The sequence below is a fragment of the Grus americana genome, chromosome Z, assembly GCF_028858705.1.
Source record: "Grus americana isolate bGruAme1 chromosome Z, bGruAme1.mat, whole genome shotgun sequence".
In the NCBI taxonomy this organism is placed as follows: Eukaryota; Metazoa; Chordata; class Aves; order Gruiformes; family Gruidae; genus Grus; species Grus americana.
Genome location: NC_072891.1, coordinates 42,305,453 through 42,325,641, shown reverse-complemented (window position 1 = coordinate 42,325,641; position 20,189 = coordinate 42,305,453). Strand labels below are relative to the sequence as shown.

Below are 20,189 nucleotides of genomic sequence, written 5' to 3'. Positions count from 1 at the left end.
GGATGTACATACAGACAACTAGAAGGAAAAATCGCATTTATGGATTCCTGTTTATAGAGTCTTGGTTTAGAAGCACCATATTTATCACTGCAGCAACTGAGTTCAGACCATACTTAATATACTCCACCAAAAAAAATTAAAATCAAATTTCTCTGAAGCACTGACATAAGAAATGATTGACGTTCATGAAGTTATATTATCAATACATTATTTCAGATTCTAAACTTCATATTCTGCTTCTTTTTAGTCACATTCATTATTAATGGAGAAAGACCCCTTCACAGATTTCAGAAAACCTATAGATTTCACTTCAGTCTCCTGGAATGTTGCTCAGACACTACATTAAAAACTAAGCAGTACATCAACCTAGGAAAAACAAGGCTAACAAATTAAGTGTAAATATTCAAGTCACATTATCTTAATGACTTAATTAAGTCTTGTGACAATTATCTACTTAAAGGTATTCTGCATTTGCTGTATTCTGAATAACTTTTGCCAACAAAAGGTCAACATACTACACATACAGGTGTTCCTACATAATAGGGTATCAGGAAGGAAAGGAATAAACTAATAGTCTAGGCTGTTGGGGGGAGAAAAAAAAACCACACAGGTTTGGGTATAATCGCTTCCAATTTGACTTATCCTACTATTCTTTGACCGTATTTTCCACAGTGCATCTTCCTTACCAAAAGTGGAAAGAAATTTATCCCAGATCAATTATTTTGAAGAAGCAGTACATGGAGCTATTTAATTTTTGCTTACTTACAAGCTGAAACTAACTATGCCTTATAATAACAAACAAAATAGAAAGACTCTATGACGCACAATTCAGTCACCAGAACTAAAATGCATCTGCCTAAAATCTCCACAACCTCATGTTGCAGTTATTCTTAGACTCACTTAAATGATGAAATTTTACCTCAACTTCCGCTTGTTGCCTTGCTAGAGTGATGTTAAAAATATCCAAGGCCTTTTCGAATTCCTAGAAAGGAAGTGAGAATTATTTTTGTACAATTTCATTTGCTTAGATTTCATGGCTCAGTTTTATAGGAAATGACAACAAGCACCTATTTCAGGGCAACCCAAGTTTATCTGCTCAAGCTGAAAGCTTAAAATAAACCTGGAAAAGAGAAGCATATAAGTTTAACTTTTCCTTCACTGCAGTTACTAATTTAAAAAATTATCCAATGTATTTGTTAATACTACTCACAGAGAAAGGTACTGATGAAGTTGCAAGTCTGGCCACTGAAAATTTTATTTTAACTTGCTACTGACTTAGGAACATGTAAACACTTAAGTTTAAGAAAATAGCAAGATGAACAATATTTAAGCCTTTAATGGAAAATGGCTAACCTCCAACAATTTTAAGATTTCTTCATTAGGTTTTTTTGATGTTATCTTTGTTTTATACATCTCTTTATAGCTCTTCACTTGTTTCCTATGGTAGCGAATATGTTCCCATGACCACATTTGGAGCTTAGGTTGAACATTTACTTCAAGGATGCCATAAATAACATATTTCCACCTAAAAAAAAAAGATGAATGAAGGATAGCTTACATTTCTTTTGGTATATTGAAGAGACACCTAGAGCTATGCAGACTCCCACTAAATGCAACTTCAAGTGGTGAAAAAGTGAAATCCCTTGTTTAATATCACATTTCTGATGAGTAGAGAAACCTAAGAGGTTTTTTTTTTTCCACACAAAGTTGACAGGTTGCTATTTCCTAAAATTAAAAAGTAATCTTGTACAAAAAGTGCTCACAAATATATGTGTGTGTCTGTCTGTGAATAATCAAAACATATGTAAGGAATCTTCTGAAAAGAAATCAAATCTCTGCCATTTGTGTTGAAAAGGTTTGCCTCTTTTTAGATAATAGCTGTGTTCGTGTAAAGGTACCTAACGTGTAATGGGGCCTCCTTCATTAAAGCAGAGTTAGGATATTAAAATACTATCAGACTTAAGTTTCTGATAACGGTCTTTAAGAAAGTAAATGCAGGCTTTCGAATACTGCGTCCTCACATTTGGTTTGAGGTCCACACCAACGTTTTTTTAATACACCTAGCTTAAGAAAAAACAAACAAAAACAGAGACTGTTTCAGAAGGAAATGACTTCTAACCTTACATAAGAAACAATCCCTTGGTAATTATTTCAAATGAATAATCAACAAATTATTTGCAAAGTCTGAGGTTGCCTACCATGTCTTGGCATTGTTGTGCAATGGAACATCAGGTCTGTACTTCCTGTATGGCAGATTTCGAGTCATCATATCAATAGATTCAAGAAGCTCCATAACACTGAAGTACTAAAAAAAAAAAAATTTAAACTGAGTATTATCATCTGTCTGAGAACAACGTGAATCAAACTTCTCTTTGAAAAGAATATAATTTACTAAAAAACAAAACAAGACTAAGCAGTCAATTGATTCTGTATGTATATTATAAAATTTCAGCCCGCTTTTCTCACTATTCTTGCAAACTAACTTCTTTGCCACATTACATATAACTTCAGAAAAAGACTTCATACCTGTGGCTTATTGAGTTCAACAGTTATATCCTGTAAATTTACATCTAAATCCATTTTCGGTGATGAAAAGTCAACATCAGAGCGAGGATTCATAAGCAGTTTGGCTCTAGCTGAAATTGGACGGAATACTAAAAAACAGAAGTTGATATAAAAAGTGCAATTCAATTATTTAAGTCTGCCATAAATGATACATAATACTTATCAGGTCAAGTTACACCAGATTATTCAACTAAAAATGCTACACTTCAAAACATGAAGACTTCATCAACACAGCTTAAAATATAATACAATCTACACTGAATTTCCAGTTTCATTCTGGCAACATTTGTGGAATAAATATTTGTGGAACTTTTTCACAAAATTTCCTGTATGCAGTATTACATGGCAGATGTTTCAATAGTTTATATTGGCAACAAATCTAATTTTTTTTGCTATAAGCTACTCATAGCACAAGACAGTTTCAAACACAGCACTTAGTATAGTAACTCTTATTCCATAAGGATTTTTTTATTTATGTTACTGATGTTTTACACTGTTTGATAAATTATACTGACAACAGTGGATAAAACCAAATGCTCCACATTTCTAAATCCAAGCCCAAGCAAACATGGAAAAAATCAATATGGATCCTACATAAAGCAAAGCATATGACATGAAAAATAGAGCAGAATTTTTTTATCAGTTCCACAATCTGGCAATGTCAGGCATTCAATATAGCCTTCAGAAGCCATGGTGAGTTCAACTTTTCCATCTGTTTCATCAACTGATCCAACAATCAGAATTTGTACATTACTAGAATTTGTATAAATTGTATTTTTATCAAATAAAGTACCTTTGATTTCAACAGAAATATTGATAGACCATCCCCATACCAAATATTCTAAATTCACTGAATGGTTCGTACAAGTGGAAACAGACATTTTTGCAACAAGAAACCATGTTTACAGCAGTTTACACTTGTTTCATTTTAAGCTCTGTATTTCTTGTGAAGCTTATTTTACTTTTATCTACACATTTTCTGTGATAGCATTTCTATTAATTTCCCCCCCTCTATTTAGCTTCCTAAATTTCATTTTTCATCCTTCCTGTAAGCATTATGTTTGCATTTAGACCAAATGACAGAAGCAGACTTTGTGCTTACTACCTTTTTATTTGTCTCAATCTAAACAGTTGCTCTAAAAGAGCCAGAATGTTCATTTATCATGGAATATCAGTATTTAATTCTTTAAATATCTGCATCTCTGATGGCACTGCTAAATTTTAAGAGTGTAAATCCTCAATCCTGCAATTTTGCATACAACTATTTTGAACTTCTAGCTAAAGACTTAGACAACTGATGATGTTTAAACTTATTTTCTTGTAAAAAGAGTTAAAGCTAGCAACTGAAAAAGATAATAAATCAGAAGAAATTACTAAATAGTTCTCTGGCAGTCAAATAAAGAGACACAAAAGGCTTCCTCTTTCAGGCAAAGGCAGCAAGAAAACCTCATAAAACTTAACAGTGCCCTTTTTAATCCTGGCTATAGTGAACTGAGGACTTGCTCGCTAGAGAACAAGCCACTTCAAAGGCCATTCTGCCTTGTAAACAATTACTAAACAATCACACAGATGCACATGAGAAATAAAACCCATGTATTTTCCATACAATGAAAAGTAAACAATCACCATGCTTGAGTGGAGTCAATGTGACTTTTGGACTTACAGCAAGCAAGAATCAAAGCTATATAACTTGCAACATGGCAAGACTAAAAAAAAAAAAAGTTGATGTTTCAGACTTGTGTGATTACTGTTTCCACCTCTAATGAAAAAAAGATACACTTCATATAAGACAGGTAACCTCAAAAACATTAATCTATAACTGAAACCAATCTGATTCACAAAACTTACATGATACACATCTTATTGCTAAACTTCTTAAAATGAGGAATTCTTAATGGATGCAAACAAAGAGGATTTTTTATGACATTCCACTAGAATGAATCATGACTCAAGACTCCTATTTTAATTAAAGCCTTTTTAAGGCTACAGATATGGTACAGTATTCACTGCCAGGGAGACAGTTATTCTGCAAAAGAACTAAACTGCACTCTTACTAAGATTTTTGAATAACAGACAAAGTAGCAACCTCTGAGAGGCATTAAAAATTAGAAGTATACATGCATATTAAATACAAATAAAATACCACTTACCAAAATCATAACCTTCCGGAATCACATTGTGGCTGGCAACTCCCTGTTTTAAGTTAACCTACATACACAATGGAGTTAAAAATAAGTTGCATTTTTATTTCATGATAAGGTTTTTAAATATAAAATGTTAGCATTTTAATACAGGTTTCAGATAATCCCTCTGATACACATTACAATTCAAAATATTCTATGTTTATACAAAAAAAGAATTCTATTTTGAGCTAATAAAATCACTGACGACCATATACTGTGTATAATTTTGTAACTGACAAAGGACTTTTTTTTTTGTTTTAACTTCTGCAGATGGGTCTTGTACTTCCATCACATAAAAACCTTAATATTTACTATTTTTCCTAAAAAAGTTCTTAGTAGCAAGACAGTTCTCCAGGACACTGACATAAATGGAAGCAGAACTGAATGTGAAGCATGCTCTATGCTTCACAGTATGAACTAGAATACTAAACACATTATCTCATCCTTTACTTACCAACGATTCATCACAACCACCATGGTAGAACATCTCCGATTTCACATTCCAGTAAGCAAAAAGGTTATCCAGTCGTACAAGCTGAAAATACAACAGAACATATGTATTAATACTTACAAATTTTAGATTAGTAATTTGGACTTCACAAAGTCTAGATGAATAAAAATATTCAGAATGTTCCTTGCAGACTACACATAATTTTATTTTAGACCCTATACAGTTACATGTTTTCTTGATCTCACTTTCTGTGGAAGGAACACTAATTCAGCTTTATTAACAATTCTTTCCTTAGCATACAGTTTATACTGTACCTTGTAGAATAATTTGGCAGTTTCATCATGTAAACATGGATTCCAATTCTTATCTGAGGTCTGAAATGAGAATTAAAGAAAGTTATTCTGATGTCTATAACACACCAACATTTTATCATCACTGAAACAAATCAGGAAAAAAAGAGAGGGACATTACCATAATTAAACCCCACTGAAAATAACAGGATGCTGTGTTCTGATTTAAGATTATTAAGCCATTATTTTAAGTGGAAACTTGATAAGGCTACTCCCCCCAAAAAAAACCACACATGTATATGCACTGACTGGTAGTCTGCACACAAGAACTGAAAGATTATTTAAAATTCTATTTCCAATATTGCAAACTGTTTTCCTTTACACCAACATTATTTTTAGGCAGGTTCTTTGGATAAACATGGGACTAGAATTCTTTTACAATTCTGGAAATAGCATTTTAGTTTGAGTCCAAGAGAAACACTATATGCTATTACACTTTTTCAAGGCTTATATGCATTTCAAGAGTGAAATAGTAAGAATACCAAAGCTTTTGGCCATTACACAAAACTTTTCAGAGGAAGGGGCTGTCAAAAAGCTTTCAGTAAGACAACTATTTCATTCAAGAAAGTAACTTTTACTTACATTTTTTTAAGTTTATCAGTTACACAGCAAAAGCTACTGAATCAGACAGAGCATCTCAGCAGAACCAGCATATTGCTGCTACTAGGTAGTCTTGCAGAAAAAAATAATACAGTTTATGATCACTACTATCAGCACTTTAAAGCGGAGCTTGCAGATCAAAGAACTGAGCTCCAGTTTGAAACAAGATGCCATCCTCTTTTTTTTTTTCCTTTTTGTTCCCCTTCCCTATATCAAGTAGTAACTTCCTTTCTTGGGGCTCACAGCAGTTTCAGTAAAATATTCATAGATTCTGAATAGCCCCAAATCCAGCAAAGTCTGGTACATGGCAACCACAAAGCGCAGCACACAGAATAAGAATTTTGTCCCAAAGGTTTGTTTTAATGCTAGCACTTTACTTTTAATGGCACCCCTGCCACAATATTTATGCTGGATTTGATAAACCAAGTAGTTACCATTGTGCATTGCTCATGATAATAGGAATACTTTCATTAGACAGTATGTTACCAGACAGCACAATAATACGTAAAACATAACTTAACCTTTCACTATACATAACATGCTTTTTTAGATGAAAAATAAAATTACCTGTAAACTTAGATTCTGAAGTGAAATCCCAAATGACAAGGGGTTATTCCGGTTTGTGATCTAATAGAGCAATGGGGAAAATATGAAAAAAGGATTATCTTATGCTCTAAATTTAGATTTGGAAGTAAATAGCCAAAAATAAAAAAAAAAGACAGATGTGGCAAAGATCTGACAAGTATATGCTTTCGTACAAGTTTTTTATTAGCTTTCATTTTTAATTATTCTTTTTTTAAGACTATGAAATTTCCAAAACTTCACTAGGATTCTCTCAACATGGAAAGCAGCTAGGAGAAAAGAAATCAGACAGGTTCCTAATTTCATGTTACAGTACACAACCCCTTATGCTGACATATGCAAAAGTACTTACATCATCTTCATAGCGAATATGGATGTTGGTAATTTTCACCTGAAGATTTTTGATGACCTGAGTGACTAGTTTTTCGACAAAAGTGTCTTGTTTCTCTTCTTTTACTTTATCTAAGTTAACGGAAAATAATTTAATATTTTGTTTGCATTAAAGTATTTTAAAATTACACTGGGGAACACAACATAATAAAGTTTCTAAGACAGATATTTCAATTTCCTATTACATTGTACTCCAATTGTATAAAAACATATCCTTTCAGTATAGTCTATAACATTTATATCCTCACACTAGATGGTTTCAGCTTTATTTCTTGCTGCAGGAAGAATCAGGTTGTTCAAAAGTATGACTTGTACCCACTGATACTCAAGGTGGCCCATACATATTTCTTTAAAGTACCAAAAGTTGAATTTAAAATTATAAGACTTAGCATGTATTAAAGAATAAATTACACAGAACCATTAAAAAGGCACAACCATAAAAATTCTTTGCTACTGGAAACAAAAGTTAAATTGTTTCTTATGAAAGAAGAGGAAAGAAAATGTCAGGCAACATATGACACAAGCACGCAATATTTCAAAATCCTTATTTATATCACATCATGTCAATGCTTGAACCTTTTTATTTTCAGGATGCCTGTTCTGCAATATTGATGGCAGCTACACCTAAAGATATGTAACCAACAGGTTTTTAAGTATCAAGAAGAAAACAGGACTCTCAAACACTTTAAGTGACAAATCCGGCATCTTTCTAGATTAAAGAAAGGAATATCGTCATTTTCATTAGCTTTTCCCACTCTTACCTTGGTCAGCTATTTTCTGCTTTGCTTCCTCTATCCTTTGCAATTCCCTTTGTCTTGCTTCCAAGAGCTGCCTGGCTTCTTTTTCGGCATCGTATTTTATGCCTAAATGCACAATGTAAAAAAGGTATGATACAAAAAACCTTACATGTGTTTGGAAGATGCTGTTTCAAAAGCAGTAATTTTCACATTTTGTTAACAATTACATAACAACAAAAGTTAGGTGACTAAATGGAAACTACTGAAAGACACTCCATTCCCATTATCTAATTGTATTTGCTAGGAGCATCTACTAGGAATAAAGCTCATGAAAACACTATCAACCCATTCCAGATACTTCTGAAATTCCATCAATCTAAATTCACTTTTTTTGTCTACATTAACTTACTGGCTGTGGGCACAATAAGCAAATAAACTCCATCAAGAACCGCCTCAACAGGTTGAGTGTAAAGGTTTTGCCATGGAATCTGTAGGTTAAGTTGACCTACAAACACAGAAGGAAAAGGTTAAATAGTTGACTGGGGGAAAAAAATATTAGAAAGATAACTGACAATAATCACAAAATCTCTGAACAATTACTATATTGGACAGAAAAAACAGTGCTTCTGACGGACATGTCCTTTGGGTTGTTTTACATAGCACACAAATGAACATGAGGCAAGCTTTTCCATGAGCAGAACTATTAAGTCTACAGGTCCTCTCCTTACTCGCTTGAATTATATTCCACAGCAACTCTCCCTCCTTGCAAATCCCATGCAGCACCCTCAAAAACACAAAAAGCATGGGCAGCTCATATGTGATCTATCAGCTAAATATTCATCAAATTAGAAGTTTTTAAATATATTTTTTCTTTCTTTTTCTGTGGAACAGAGTCTTAAAGAAGTGTGTATGTTTTGTGAACATGGGGACGCTGAGGTTACAGCATCTCTCATTCTTCACCCAAGTGCCAGTTTTATTAAACTCTGAAACCAGTCACAGGAAAATATATACTTCCAGGGTAGATTTAAGGGAAACATGGCTAATGGCTTTAGCCTTAGTTTGCTTTAAGAAACCACTAACTTTTAAAAGATATGCAATGAGAAAACTTTTCATACTAGCAAAAACAGGGAAGGAGGATAGAAAGGGAAGTGGAAGGCAAAATCAGTTGTAGAGTCTTGCTAAGACAAGGGATGACATCCAGTCCTGCTCGGTCGCTCATCTTTCCTGTGTTGTGTTCTTTTCTCATTAATATTGAGGTGATTACACAAGACTCCAGTATATTTCAGCTTTAACATCTCAGCTCAAGAAAAGGTGCTTCTTCAGAAGAGACAAGCTTCAGAGTGTACAAAGCAAATTTCAGAGTGTACAAAGCATGCAAATCAAGGAAACTAGGCAAATTACTTGCTTAGGATGCCTAGAGCCACTTGCAAGGAAAAGTAGTATGTTTAGTAACCCCTGCTTGGGTGTGTGATAAACTGTAACTTACCAATATGTCCTGCTTTAACTTTAAATGGCACATCCAGCTGACTCTGAAATAAAGTGGTTTAGAACATTTAAGCTTATTTCAGCAACTTGTGAAATGTTCCCATACAGGAAAAAAAGATGATGATAACCTTAATAAATTTACCTTTCAACCACTGAACAAGCAAGCACTTGGTTACTGATTTAGGCTGTTAAGCCATGCCAGGCTAAATACACTCCCAAGAGCACGTTTCTAGCTTCATGACATACAGAAAGGAAAAAAAAAAAAGGTCTTTCGGTATTGCTTTTGACCTAAACACATTCTTTTAGCAACAGCCAAAAGTTTTGTTTGTTGGGTTTTTTTTTTAAAAAGGCTACTTGGAGCCAGCACATATATTCACTTTTAAATTTAATCTCAAATTAATTACACAATCCACACTAGTACATAGAAAAGAAACAAGCAAGTTTTCACTTAAAAGACAGTGTATCCTAAAATAAGAACTGAAAAAACGTGTACAACCCAAAGCATTGTTCAAGAATCATTTTTTGCAACAGTTTTATTTTTAGTTTTGCTAACTTACCAGTGCATTTTCTTTTATTTCAAGATTCTTCAGTGCTACGGCTCCTAAAAGCAAAGGAGCCAATAAGTAAAACTACAATAAGCAGAGTAGTAGTGGTGCACGCTAAACATCCCAAAGTGAGTCAGTGGTCCCTGACCTGTAGTTCTTCAACTCTTCGCTGTAGAAGGTATCCACAACCTACGCTTCAAATATCCATGAAAGAACACACTGTTCATTCATGCCACAAAATAGTATCTGAGATTTTCTCATGGAACTTGCACATCCATGGAAAAGAACTTAAGATTCCTCAAAGTAAAAATGCTGGAAATTACTGTCACATTTTGTAAGGACCCATTTTGAAATTAAAAGTTTCCTTCTTTTTCCTCAACCATCTGCTTCCTATGCTTGTGGAAATCTACCAACATCAAATTTAGAGAGAAATTTTAGCCCTCAAACGATCTTACATTTGCAAGTTATATTTATAGACTTATAAAAGCTCATAGGAAGCACTTCAGTAAATCTAATTTTTAAATGTCTTAAGACAACAATAAATTCAGTACCCTGTAAACACAGAAAATTTGATTTGCAAGATCTGTTTTTACAACATATTTGACATCAGACACTTGCTATAAAGGCACATTGGAAGGGACCAGGAAACTCAAAACTTAAAAACATGTACATAGTCTGAAGCAATGTCTTCTGCAAATTCTACAAGAAGGATGGAACACTTGCAATGGTTACCTTCAAATTAGTTGTTTAGTGTTAACACATGCACATGGAACAGACACCTGATACAGCTGAGCCGGGACATAAATGAGATTCAGGAAACTAGAAGCAAATTACAGGCCTGGAAAGGAATACAACTTGAGATTGCAAATGAAGATTTTATTGACTGAATAATGCTTTCCTTTTGGGGACACAATGCTAGAAAAGGCCAAACATATGGGAAGACAGGAGCTCCAACTGTAAGAAATATTCTTGCAGTTACATAATGCTGATGGAGTTAGACTACTGTTCAATGTACCACCAATTTCAGGAAACTGGACCTTAATCTCAAAAATGCATTCATTAGAACAGTTGGCTCAAGTTGTTGAACTGCTGTGGAAGAGCTGATCAGGTAAACTAATCCATCTATCTTGTAGTACCATAGAATGGTTTGGGTTGGAAGGGACCTTAAAGATCATCTAGTTCCAACCCCCCTGCTGCGGGCAGGGACACCCTTCACTAGACCAGGTTGCCCAAAGCCTCATCCAACCTGGTCCTGAACACTTCCAGGGAGGGGGCTGCCACAGCTTCTCTGGGCAACCTGTTCCAGTATCTCACCACCCTCACAGTGAAGAATTTCTTTCTAACATCTAATCTAAATCTACCCTCCTTCCATTTAAACCCATTACCCCTTGTCCTGTCACTACACTCCCTGATAAACAGTCCCTCTCCAGCTTTCCTGTAGGCCCCCTTCAGGGAGGCCGCTATAAGGTCTCCCTGGAGCCTTCTCTTCTCCAGGCTGAGCAACCCCAACTGTCTCAGCCTGTCCTCATAGGAGAGGTGCTCCAGCCCTCTGATCCTACAGATCCATGTCTGTCTTGTACTGGGGACCCCAGAACTGGACACAGGACTCACAAAACACTATCAAGTTTTTAATGATTTCATTTACTGTTTGTAATAAGCTATTATCACTTTCCAGTAGAATTCTAAACATTTGTCATGTGCCACCATCAGCCTCTCCAGAGAAATACTACATGCAGAAGGATGTTTTTGAGAGTTGGTGGTTCTGCTTTTAAGCCTTAAAATATACACGTATTGACAGGCACATTAGAAAAAGAAAAAAAAAAAAAAGAGAAAAGAAATCAAAGAAAGCATTCCCAGAAGTAGCCTATAACTAGTCTTGTAACTGTAAGTAGTCTACATAGTTTTTGTAGGCAATAATAATATGACAATTTTTATATACCATTGGGTTCAATACTACTCTAAATTTATTTGCTGATAAAGCTGACCCTGCACAGACCATTTTAACTCTCATTAGACAGAGTTTTATTACATGAGAGACACACTAAAAAAGTATTTGCTTCTTCAAGAAGTCATCACTAATTGTAATTGTATTCGTGACAAGTAATTCTCATGATATACAGAGCAACGTTTCAGGTTTGCAAGCAAGTTACCATGCATGACATGCAATTTTTGCATGTCAGTTGAGCCATAATACAAATGCTCACAGGCAAACTCTAAGACTCTGTGACACATGAAGCAGTTTAACTCCATTTAGTTTCTTTCACTTTCACTGTCAGCTAAGTAAACATTACTTCTCATTTATCAAGGGTTTGGCACATGCCACACTTCAGCTGAGGCACAGCAACTTAAGCTGCAACGATTCGGCAGCCCTCATGCTTCTAAAAACAAGGTACCGCAAAGTGAGCAAGGACTCATCTCAAGCACTTACAAACAGTATTTTGTGATGGAGAACTATAGCTCATTTTACCTGAGTACATCATAATGGCAGAGAATAAACATGGTATCAATACTGTTTCAAACAAGAAGGCTTTGACTATTCTACATAAAATGTTGAGATTGGGAAGTGGGATAAATAATTCTTTACCATTTTTCCTACACTTATGATTTTACAATTAGTAAGTTTAAAGCTTTCAGTTAAAATCATTAGAAGAAATAGAAATTACTAAAACTTCAATTATCTCAATTTTAGTATAAAATTACTGAAATACATTCACTAAAATACCATGCTTTACTTACAAAAACCTTTACTGAGGATCTGACCACAGTGAATGGACTATCAAAGCACACAAAAGGCTACGACTGAAGCACTATGTTTTCCATATTTATGCAACCTTTCTTTCTCCTACACTTGAGAGGGAGTGCAAGAAAAAGATTGACTAAACATCCCTGCAAGTAAACAGGAACTATTTCCAGCGTCACCACACCTCAGCTGGCAACCAATTCTAACACTCACGATTTAAAATGCACTAACTGGCCAATGTCAGTATTCTCTCTCATTGCCAAAATTTAGTCTCTGTCACACTTGGCTATTTCACTTGCAAGAAAACATAGCTCCAGGTGCAATTGCATTGAATCTTGACTGTTCTGCTAGGGATACAAAAAAAAGAAAAAAAAAAGCCCGCAGAAACAGAAGCAGGAAAATCAGGGAACAAAGGCCTGTTACAGGATGTAACACTCACTGATTTTTACTGTCTTGGAGCACTGCCAATGGATTTTAATTGCAAGAATTTCAAAACACATCAAGATTTGGTTGTTTGGTTTTGTTGGGGTTTTGGGGTTGTTTGGGGGTTTTTTTCCCCTTTTGGGAGCAATTGGATGTTTCTTTGTTTTGAGGACAGAAATGCATCCAGATAAAACCCCATTTAATGGGTTAAAAATTGCCCAACTAAGCAACCTTGAAAACAGTATATACAAGTGGTTGAAGTTGTATAAATATCTAGGGTTAAACATGCAGGCTAACAGCCAAAACAATAATAAAAGCCAGAACATTTATAAATACCTATAGCACCGTCTAGGATTTATTTAGGCTATATTATAAAGCAAACCTGTAGCTTTATTAATCTCTGGACATTGTAAATAATTCAACAAAATCAAACATTTGTCAAAATTCTGGAATAAATAGGTTTATAGTTTTAATTTTGGGTACTCAAAATAACTTCATGAATTTGAGTGCATGAACCAATACCTACTACCAAGGACTTAGCTCACAAAAAAGAGATCTAGAAAATAAGATAATAGTTGGTAAACCATTTCACCAAGGAGGCCTAACTGAAATTTTGTTATAGATGTCAACAGAAGCTAAACAGGGGGAAGAAAATCAGTCCACATAAAAATCCTGCAGATTTAAACTACATATTAATCACGTCTTCCGTCTTGTAAATAAGAAGGGGGGTGGGGGAGGAACAGGGAAAGCAGATGAGAGGAAGAGAGGTGAAAGACAACAGGCATCAGAAAATGAAAACACCTCAGCTGGTATCTGACCAATACCCAACATTCCTGCTCACATATTTTAACAGAATTTCTGCTTTTTAGCAACAGCATTGTCAGCTTGTTGTGAACCCCTTTGATCACTTTATACAAACTGCTGCCTTTGCCAGTCATTTCCCACCTGTGTTTGTGCTGATAATTATTCCTGTTTAAGCATACTTTCTGGAGACAAGCTCTAAGTCTTTGAGCATCAGAGCATCTGCCAAATACCTCCTCCCTCTATTGACATCTGTGGTAAAATAGGTCACTAAAGGCAGAAGAAACTACTAGATATCCTTAATTCCTCAGTCAATTCAAGTTACTAATATGTAATGGGTGGGATTGCACCTGCTATACCCTTGCACCTGCTATACCTAGACAAGGAAAGGTATGTAAAATAAGTAGTCTTTTATTAGAATAGTAGCTATAGCCAGAAAAAAGTAGGTAAAAAGTGCTTGTGTGCTCACAAACCTGTGTCAATTACCTGCCTATATCATCCTTCTAAAGTAGCTGCACCAATAAGAGACACCAGCTATTCAAATAACAAGTTGTGTAAGTAATATACGCTTGTGACATTATCTAATAAGTAGGCATGCCAAGTCAACAGAGAGTTAAGTATTTTAAAGCGTCATTCTGAGGGTCTAATCAAGACACTGAAAAGTTATTTAGATCCAGTCCAAAGAAAATAGTGGCAACATGACCCTTGGTGAAACAACTGTTTGGTCTCTCATAGTGTCTGGAAATCTCAATCACACTTCACTTCTCAAAGATCAATATCTCACATTGCTTCAGTCATTTCTTCTGGTATTGAAGTATAACTTTATTAGGTCTAGACCATTCAAAAATATCTAACTTATCTAAATACTTATCTAACCTGTTTTTCTAAGCCAAATACTTACACATTTGTTAAACACAGCTCATTGAAACTATCTTTTTAAGCAAAGACCAAAACAAGAAGTTTAAAACATTGTTCTTCCCAGCATCATCCATCCATAACTTTCCCTGATGGCTGCCTAACACATTGTTTTGGGTTTCTGTGGCAAGATTTTGGTAGCGGGGGGCTACAGAGGTGGCTTCTGTGAGAAGTTGCCAGAAGCTTCCCCCATGTCTGACAGAGCCAATGCCAGCTGGCTCCAAGACAGACCCGCCCCTGGCCAAGGCTGAGCCCTTCAGCAACAGTGGTAGCACCTCTGGGATAACGTAATTAAGAAGGAAAAAAGAAAGACTAGCAGCAGCTTTTGCAGCCAGAGAGAGGAGTGGGAAGATGTGAGAAACTCTGCAGACGCCAAGGTCAGTGCAGAAGGAGGGGGAGGAGGTGCTCCACGCACCAGAGCAGAGATTCCCCTGCAGTCCGTGGAGAAGACCATGGTGAAGCAGGCTGTCCCCCTGCAGCCCATGGAGGAAGGATGATGGGGAGCAGATATCCATGTGCAGCCCATGGAGGACCCCACACTGGAGCAGGTGGAGGCACCTGAAGGAGGCTGTGATCCTGTGGGAAGCCTGCACTGGTGCAAGCTCCTGGCAGGACCCGTGGAGAGAGGAACCCACGCTGGAGCAGGTTTGCTGGCAGGACTTGTGAGCCCGTGGGGGACCCACGCTGGAGCAGTCTGCTCCTGAAGGTCTGCACCCTGTGGGAGAGACCCATGCTGGAGCAGTTCGTGAAGGACTGCTGCCTGTGGGAAGGACTCACATTGGAGAAGTTGGTGGAGGACTGTCTCCCGTGGGAGGGACCCCACGCTGGAGCAGGGGAAGAGTGTGAGGATTCCTCCCCTGAGGAGGAGGAAGGAGCAGCAGAGACAACGTGTGATGAACTGACCGCAATCCCCATTCCCCGTCCCCCCGTGCTGCTGCTGGGGGGAGAGGTAGAGAAATCAGGAGTGAAGTTGAGCCCAGGAAGAAGGGAGGGGTGAAGGGACATGGTTTAAGATTTGGGTTTATTTCTCATTGCTCTACTCTGTTTTGCTTGATAATAAATCAGATGGGTGTTTTTCCTAAGTTGAGTTTGTTTTGCCCATGATGGTAATTGGTGAGTGATCTCCACCCATGAGCCTTTCGTTGCATTTTTTCCTCTCCCCTGCCCAGCTGAGGAGGGCAGTGATAGAGCGGCTCTGGTGGGCACCTGGCATCCACACAGTAACTTTTTATTCTGCTTCATACTAATGGGAATATTCATACTTAAGGAATATTATTTCCTTCCCTGTTATATTCTCTATTGAGCCTTGGTCTTTCCAATGTTGGCCTTACATGTTCAAATTACCTTTTCTACCTGTATAGGTTGTCCTACATTATCCTTTCTGCATTGCCTTTTATATTTCAGGTCGTTTAGTTCTTGCAACTCTCTCAGCCATGAGTCTGTTTTCAGACATTCCATCTTTCTTTAGTATTGAGATAGTTTTGAATTTTTACCCTTCAATCAGAGGGGGTTTTTAATGAAAAGAAAAATTAAAAACATTTCTATAGTTATTACTGTGTTTGTATATGTTGTTTGGAGCAGTGACGTCACACGACTTTACTACACAGATTGACTCTGGATAGTTCTAATATGGCATACTGAATTCTCTCATTATGGGAAACTGAAATGAATGGTAAGCATGCTCATTAAAAAGTCATTAAAAAAGCTCCCAAATTCACATAAGATGAAACTATGTAAAGTTAGTTTTTATACATATATCCAGAGACTACCAACAGGTTACCAGTCTTAATCTAAACAGGCTAGCTATAAAATACCACAATGACAAAATTTGTTCATTACAGCATCCTAAAAAAAAAAAAGAAAGCCCACTTCCTTTGGTATTGAATCAGAGCCAAAAAAAAAGGCTGTTTAAAATTTAAAATAGAGATATGTAGAACCTGTACAGTGCTGTAACATCCAAAAAGCACTGGACGGCCATTTGTTACAAGGAGAAAAATTTTCCTTTTAATCACTACTAAAATATTTGAAATTAAATTGTACTAAATCCATTCAGACTACATGATTTATGTAAACTTCAGCAAATTTGTCATGACACATACTTAAGACAGACACTGTATGAAAACACATAGCTGTAATGAAACACTTTCAGAGCATGTAGACAAGCCTGAAAAAGTATTATGTTTACACAAAATATGAAGACAAAAAAATAGTACTATTTTCATAAAAAATTAATTTAGTTCCACAATTCCAGTAATTAGGAAGCCAATCTTGATCTGCAAAGCAATGATGGCCTCCATATAAAGAAAGTAGTCTATTGCTAATAGCTATTGCCTTTTAGTTAGAGGAATGCAATTTCTAGGTCCTCCAAGATCTTTGAAACAAAAGAAATATTGCAGATGCACGCACCATTAAACATAGTTTAAGTTGCATATACAAGTAAAAGCATCATGCAGTAGACCAGCAAAAAAATGAACCTCTACAGGTGATGCTTCAACAATGCTACATAGTAGCAGTTCTAGGCATCTCAGAACAAGATGTAGCTTCATATACCAATTTTCACACTAAGCAAGTAAACAGACTATGTAGAGAAAAACTAATTTGATTCTAGTACAAAGGCACTGTACTGAGGAAAAAGGAATTAAATTTAAAGAAAAAATATACTAAAGTCTCTAAAATATTAAAACTACTTGTAGAGGAAATCATAGAAAAATCGCAATATCAAGCTCTACATACATATGACAGCTGAATATCAAAACTCCAAAGTAAAAATTAGTGATATCTATTTAGCTTTTTTAAAAAACTGAGAGCTAATGTGCATCTAATGTGATAAGAGTTGCCTCACAGAAGCATAAGTAACCACCAGGAATCTACAGAGCAGGAAAAATAAACTTTTACCTTTTCATAATGTATAAACATCGCCCAGAACATTTACAGAATGTTTCATATTCTAAATTAAATATTTTGCTTGCCTTTCATGAATAGAAAGAAGGAACTACAATAACTGAAGAACTTGTTAAGTATACAAATCAAACAATTAGTTTGACACATTTTTGTTGAAAGATGCAATAACTCAATCCTTTCAAATAAGACACACATTATCTGTAATAAATATGCTACATTGAGCCTTACTGCTACAGGTCAAGGACTACTACTATCTCTCCAGCTGTTACACGTGCTGTTGCAGTGTTAAGACTCCGTATAGAGACTGAACTTTGCAAAGATCTTACAGATGCCCTGACTGCAAAATGAAAATTACTGCAGAGATGAAATCAAATAAGGACGCCATTTCAGAAAAGAGAACCATGAAACAAAAACGTCTAGGATGCAAAAAACTCCAGGAAAAGCTTCCAAAATCTGATTCATATATATGAGTACCTAAGAATGGAATGGTATGTAGGGAATACCTCAAGGATGCTTCACACCTGCAGACGTATGCACATACATGTAAAAAAACCTGCACCTCTGTGTTTCTTTTTGCTGATGCTGCAGACACCTGGTATGCACGTTCAAAACCAAGCCAGGAATGGTCACTGCACATGCATCTGTTAATTGTGTCTTACTCTTCTTATGTTACCTTACTTTGCTTAGACATACTGGAAAGAGAGATCTTTGTTGCTGTTTTCTTGTACATACATTACTAAAGGGACCTCAACACAGCATACTTTCCTCCCTTCAGAACCGGCATGCTAGTTTTCTTCTACAGACTACTGCTTACCTTGCTCAGCACAGTAGGTCACAGCCTCTGCAAGCACCTAAGGCAGTCTCTGTTCCTAATTCTTTAACGTTAGAAAAATGAAACACGACAACTATTCTAGACCTACAGATGACAGCACCAAAAAAAAAAAAAAAAAGCATGTCACTGCTGTTTGCAGAGAGGCTACTGAATGCCACTGGCACACCGCTGATACGAAAACGGTATCAAAATCCCAGGTGGTTATTTTCAGTTTCCTATTTCCGGGCAGCGAAAAAGTCAGTAAGTCAGTTCAGTTTCGCATTCGCTCAAGCCGGGCCCGACCCCGGCACCGAGCCGCCGGCGGCTCCAGGTGCCCGCCCAGCCCTCCCCAAACTTTCCGCGAGTGCCACAAGCACGGCGCGGACCCCGAACCCCGCAAGCTCTCCAGCCAGAACGCAGCAAGGGCACCCCAATACGGAAAAATAACCCCCAATCGGACACTCATACACCGCGAGCATTTTCGACGCGTTTTTCCCTGGTTTTGCTGCTCCTCCTGGCCCCGCGGCCACCTCCTGCCCCGCCGACCCCCGCTACCGCAACCGCCACCGGTCCACGCCCCCCGTGGACACCTCCTCCCTAGCCCGCCCGCCCCCACGACTATTTTTAAGCAGCCGGGCAGGTGGAGTGGCAGCAGAGCTGCCGGGCAGGCAGCCCAATGCGGCGGCGGGCGCAGCACGGCCCCGCCCGGCCCGGACGCCCGGGGGACTCCGCGGGACACCGCCCCGGCCTCCTCCCTTGCGTGGGCGGCAAGGCGGCCCCGAGCCCGGCCGGGTGCGAGACAAGCGCCGCGGCAGCGCTAAGGGCGGCAGCGCTGAGGGCGGCGGGGGCGGGCGGCTCCCCAGCGCGGCCGAGCCGGGCGGCGCGTCCCCGCGCGGCGCGGCAGCCCCGTACCTCCCCAGATGCCCAGCTTCAGCTGGGAGCTGTCCAGGTTCACCACGTAGTCGCCGAGGAAACGATTCAGGACGTCCACGACCAGCGACTCAAACACCATCCTGCACCGCTGCTGCTGCCGCCGCCGCCCCGGCAGCAGCAGCAGCAACAACGCCGCAGCTCCGGCTCCGGCCGCGGCCTGGCCCGGCCCCGCCCCGCTCTCCGCCACACACACTGCGGCGCCCCGCCCCGAGCCCTGAGGGGGCGTGTCCCTGCCTGCCCCGCCCTTTCGCCCGCCCACCTCCCTCCAGCCGTCGAAACGCGCCCCTCCTTTGCGCTGTGCGCATGCGCCGTGAGACGCTTTTCCGCGCACAGGCGCGGTAGCTCGGTGCTGGCTGCGGGCGTGGAGAGGGAGGGGCGCGGTTTGCCTGAGGCTACGGGAGCCGGCGGGGGCCGCGCTACGGCGGGGCGGGGGGCCGGGATTGGGTGGGTGGCTGCTTCTGCTCTTTCTCAGGGTCGCTTCGTACCATTTCCGAGGGAAATACGAGGGATTCACGTTGACTTACCACTTTGGTTTTAAGATGTCACTTGGCTTGTCCAAGAAGTTTAAATGTGATAGCCATTACGATTTTTTTAATAATTTTTTCCCCCAGCTAGGCAAGTGTAGAAATTATTACATTTCTCAGCTGTTTGAAAGTGGCTGAGCTATTATTAGCATAATGACTAAACCAAGTTGAATTTAAGAGAGATCTCCAAAGAGCTTGACTGACATGCCATTTGCCGGCTTGGGAATCTGCGGAACCAGACTGAAAAATCTGG

General features: G+C 38.2%; 1 protein-coding gene across 3 annotated transcripts in view; it reads right to left on the bottom strand.

The window, feature by feature from the left end:
• The window catches only part of VPS13A (vacuolar protein sorting 13 homolog A), a 109,950-nt gene extending 90,357 nt beyond the window's left edge, over positions 1 to 19,593 (bottom strand). For 2 of the 3 annotated variants that reach the window (XM_054809221.1, XM_054809222.1), the window contains exons 1-14: positions 19,392 to 19,574; positions 9,901 to 9,944; positions 9,345 to 9,387; positions 8,268 to 8,363; positions 7,883 to 7,984; positions 7,084 to 7,193; positions 6,717 to 6,776; positions 5,514 to 5,573; positions 5,203 to 5,283; positions 4,716 to 4,773; positions 2,527 to 2,654; positions 2,199 to 2,305; positions 1,354 to 1,525; positions 920 to 982 (exon numbers count right to left, since the gene is read on the bottom strand). In XM_054809221.1, the coding sequence (XP_054665196.1) occupies positions 920 to 982; positions 1,354 to 1,525; positions 2,199 to 2,305; positions 2,527 to 2,654; positions 4,716 to 4,773; positions 5,203 to 5,283; positions 5,514 to 5,573; positions 6,717 to 6,776; positions 7,084 to 7,193; positions 7,883 to 7,984; positions 8,268 to 8,363; positions 9,345 to 9,387; positions 9,901 to 9,944; positions 19,392 to 19,491 (1,224 nt within the window). In that variant the 5' untranslated portion in view covers positions 19,492 to 19,574. Of the gene's footprint in view, positions 1 to 919; positions 983 to 1,353; positions 1,526 to 2,198; positions 2,306 to 2,526; positions 2,655 to 4,715; positions 4,774 to 5,202; positions 5,284 to 5,513; positions 5,574 to 6,716; positions 6,777 to 7,083; positions 7,194 to 7,882; positions 7,985 to 8,267; positions 8,364 to 9,344; positions 9,388 to 9,900; positions 9,945 to 19,391 lie in introns of all 3 variants that reach the window. The other variant, XM_054809220.1, reaches the window with a different exon arrangement.
• Between the last annotated feature and the right edge of the window lie 596 nt (positions 19,594 to 20,189).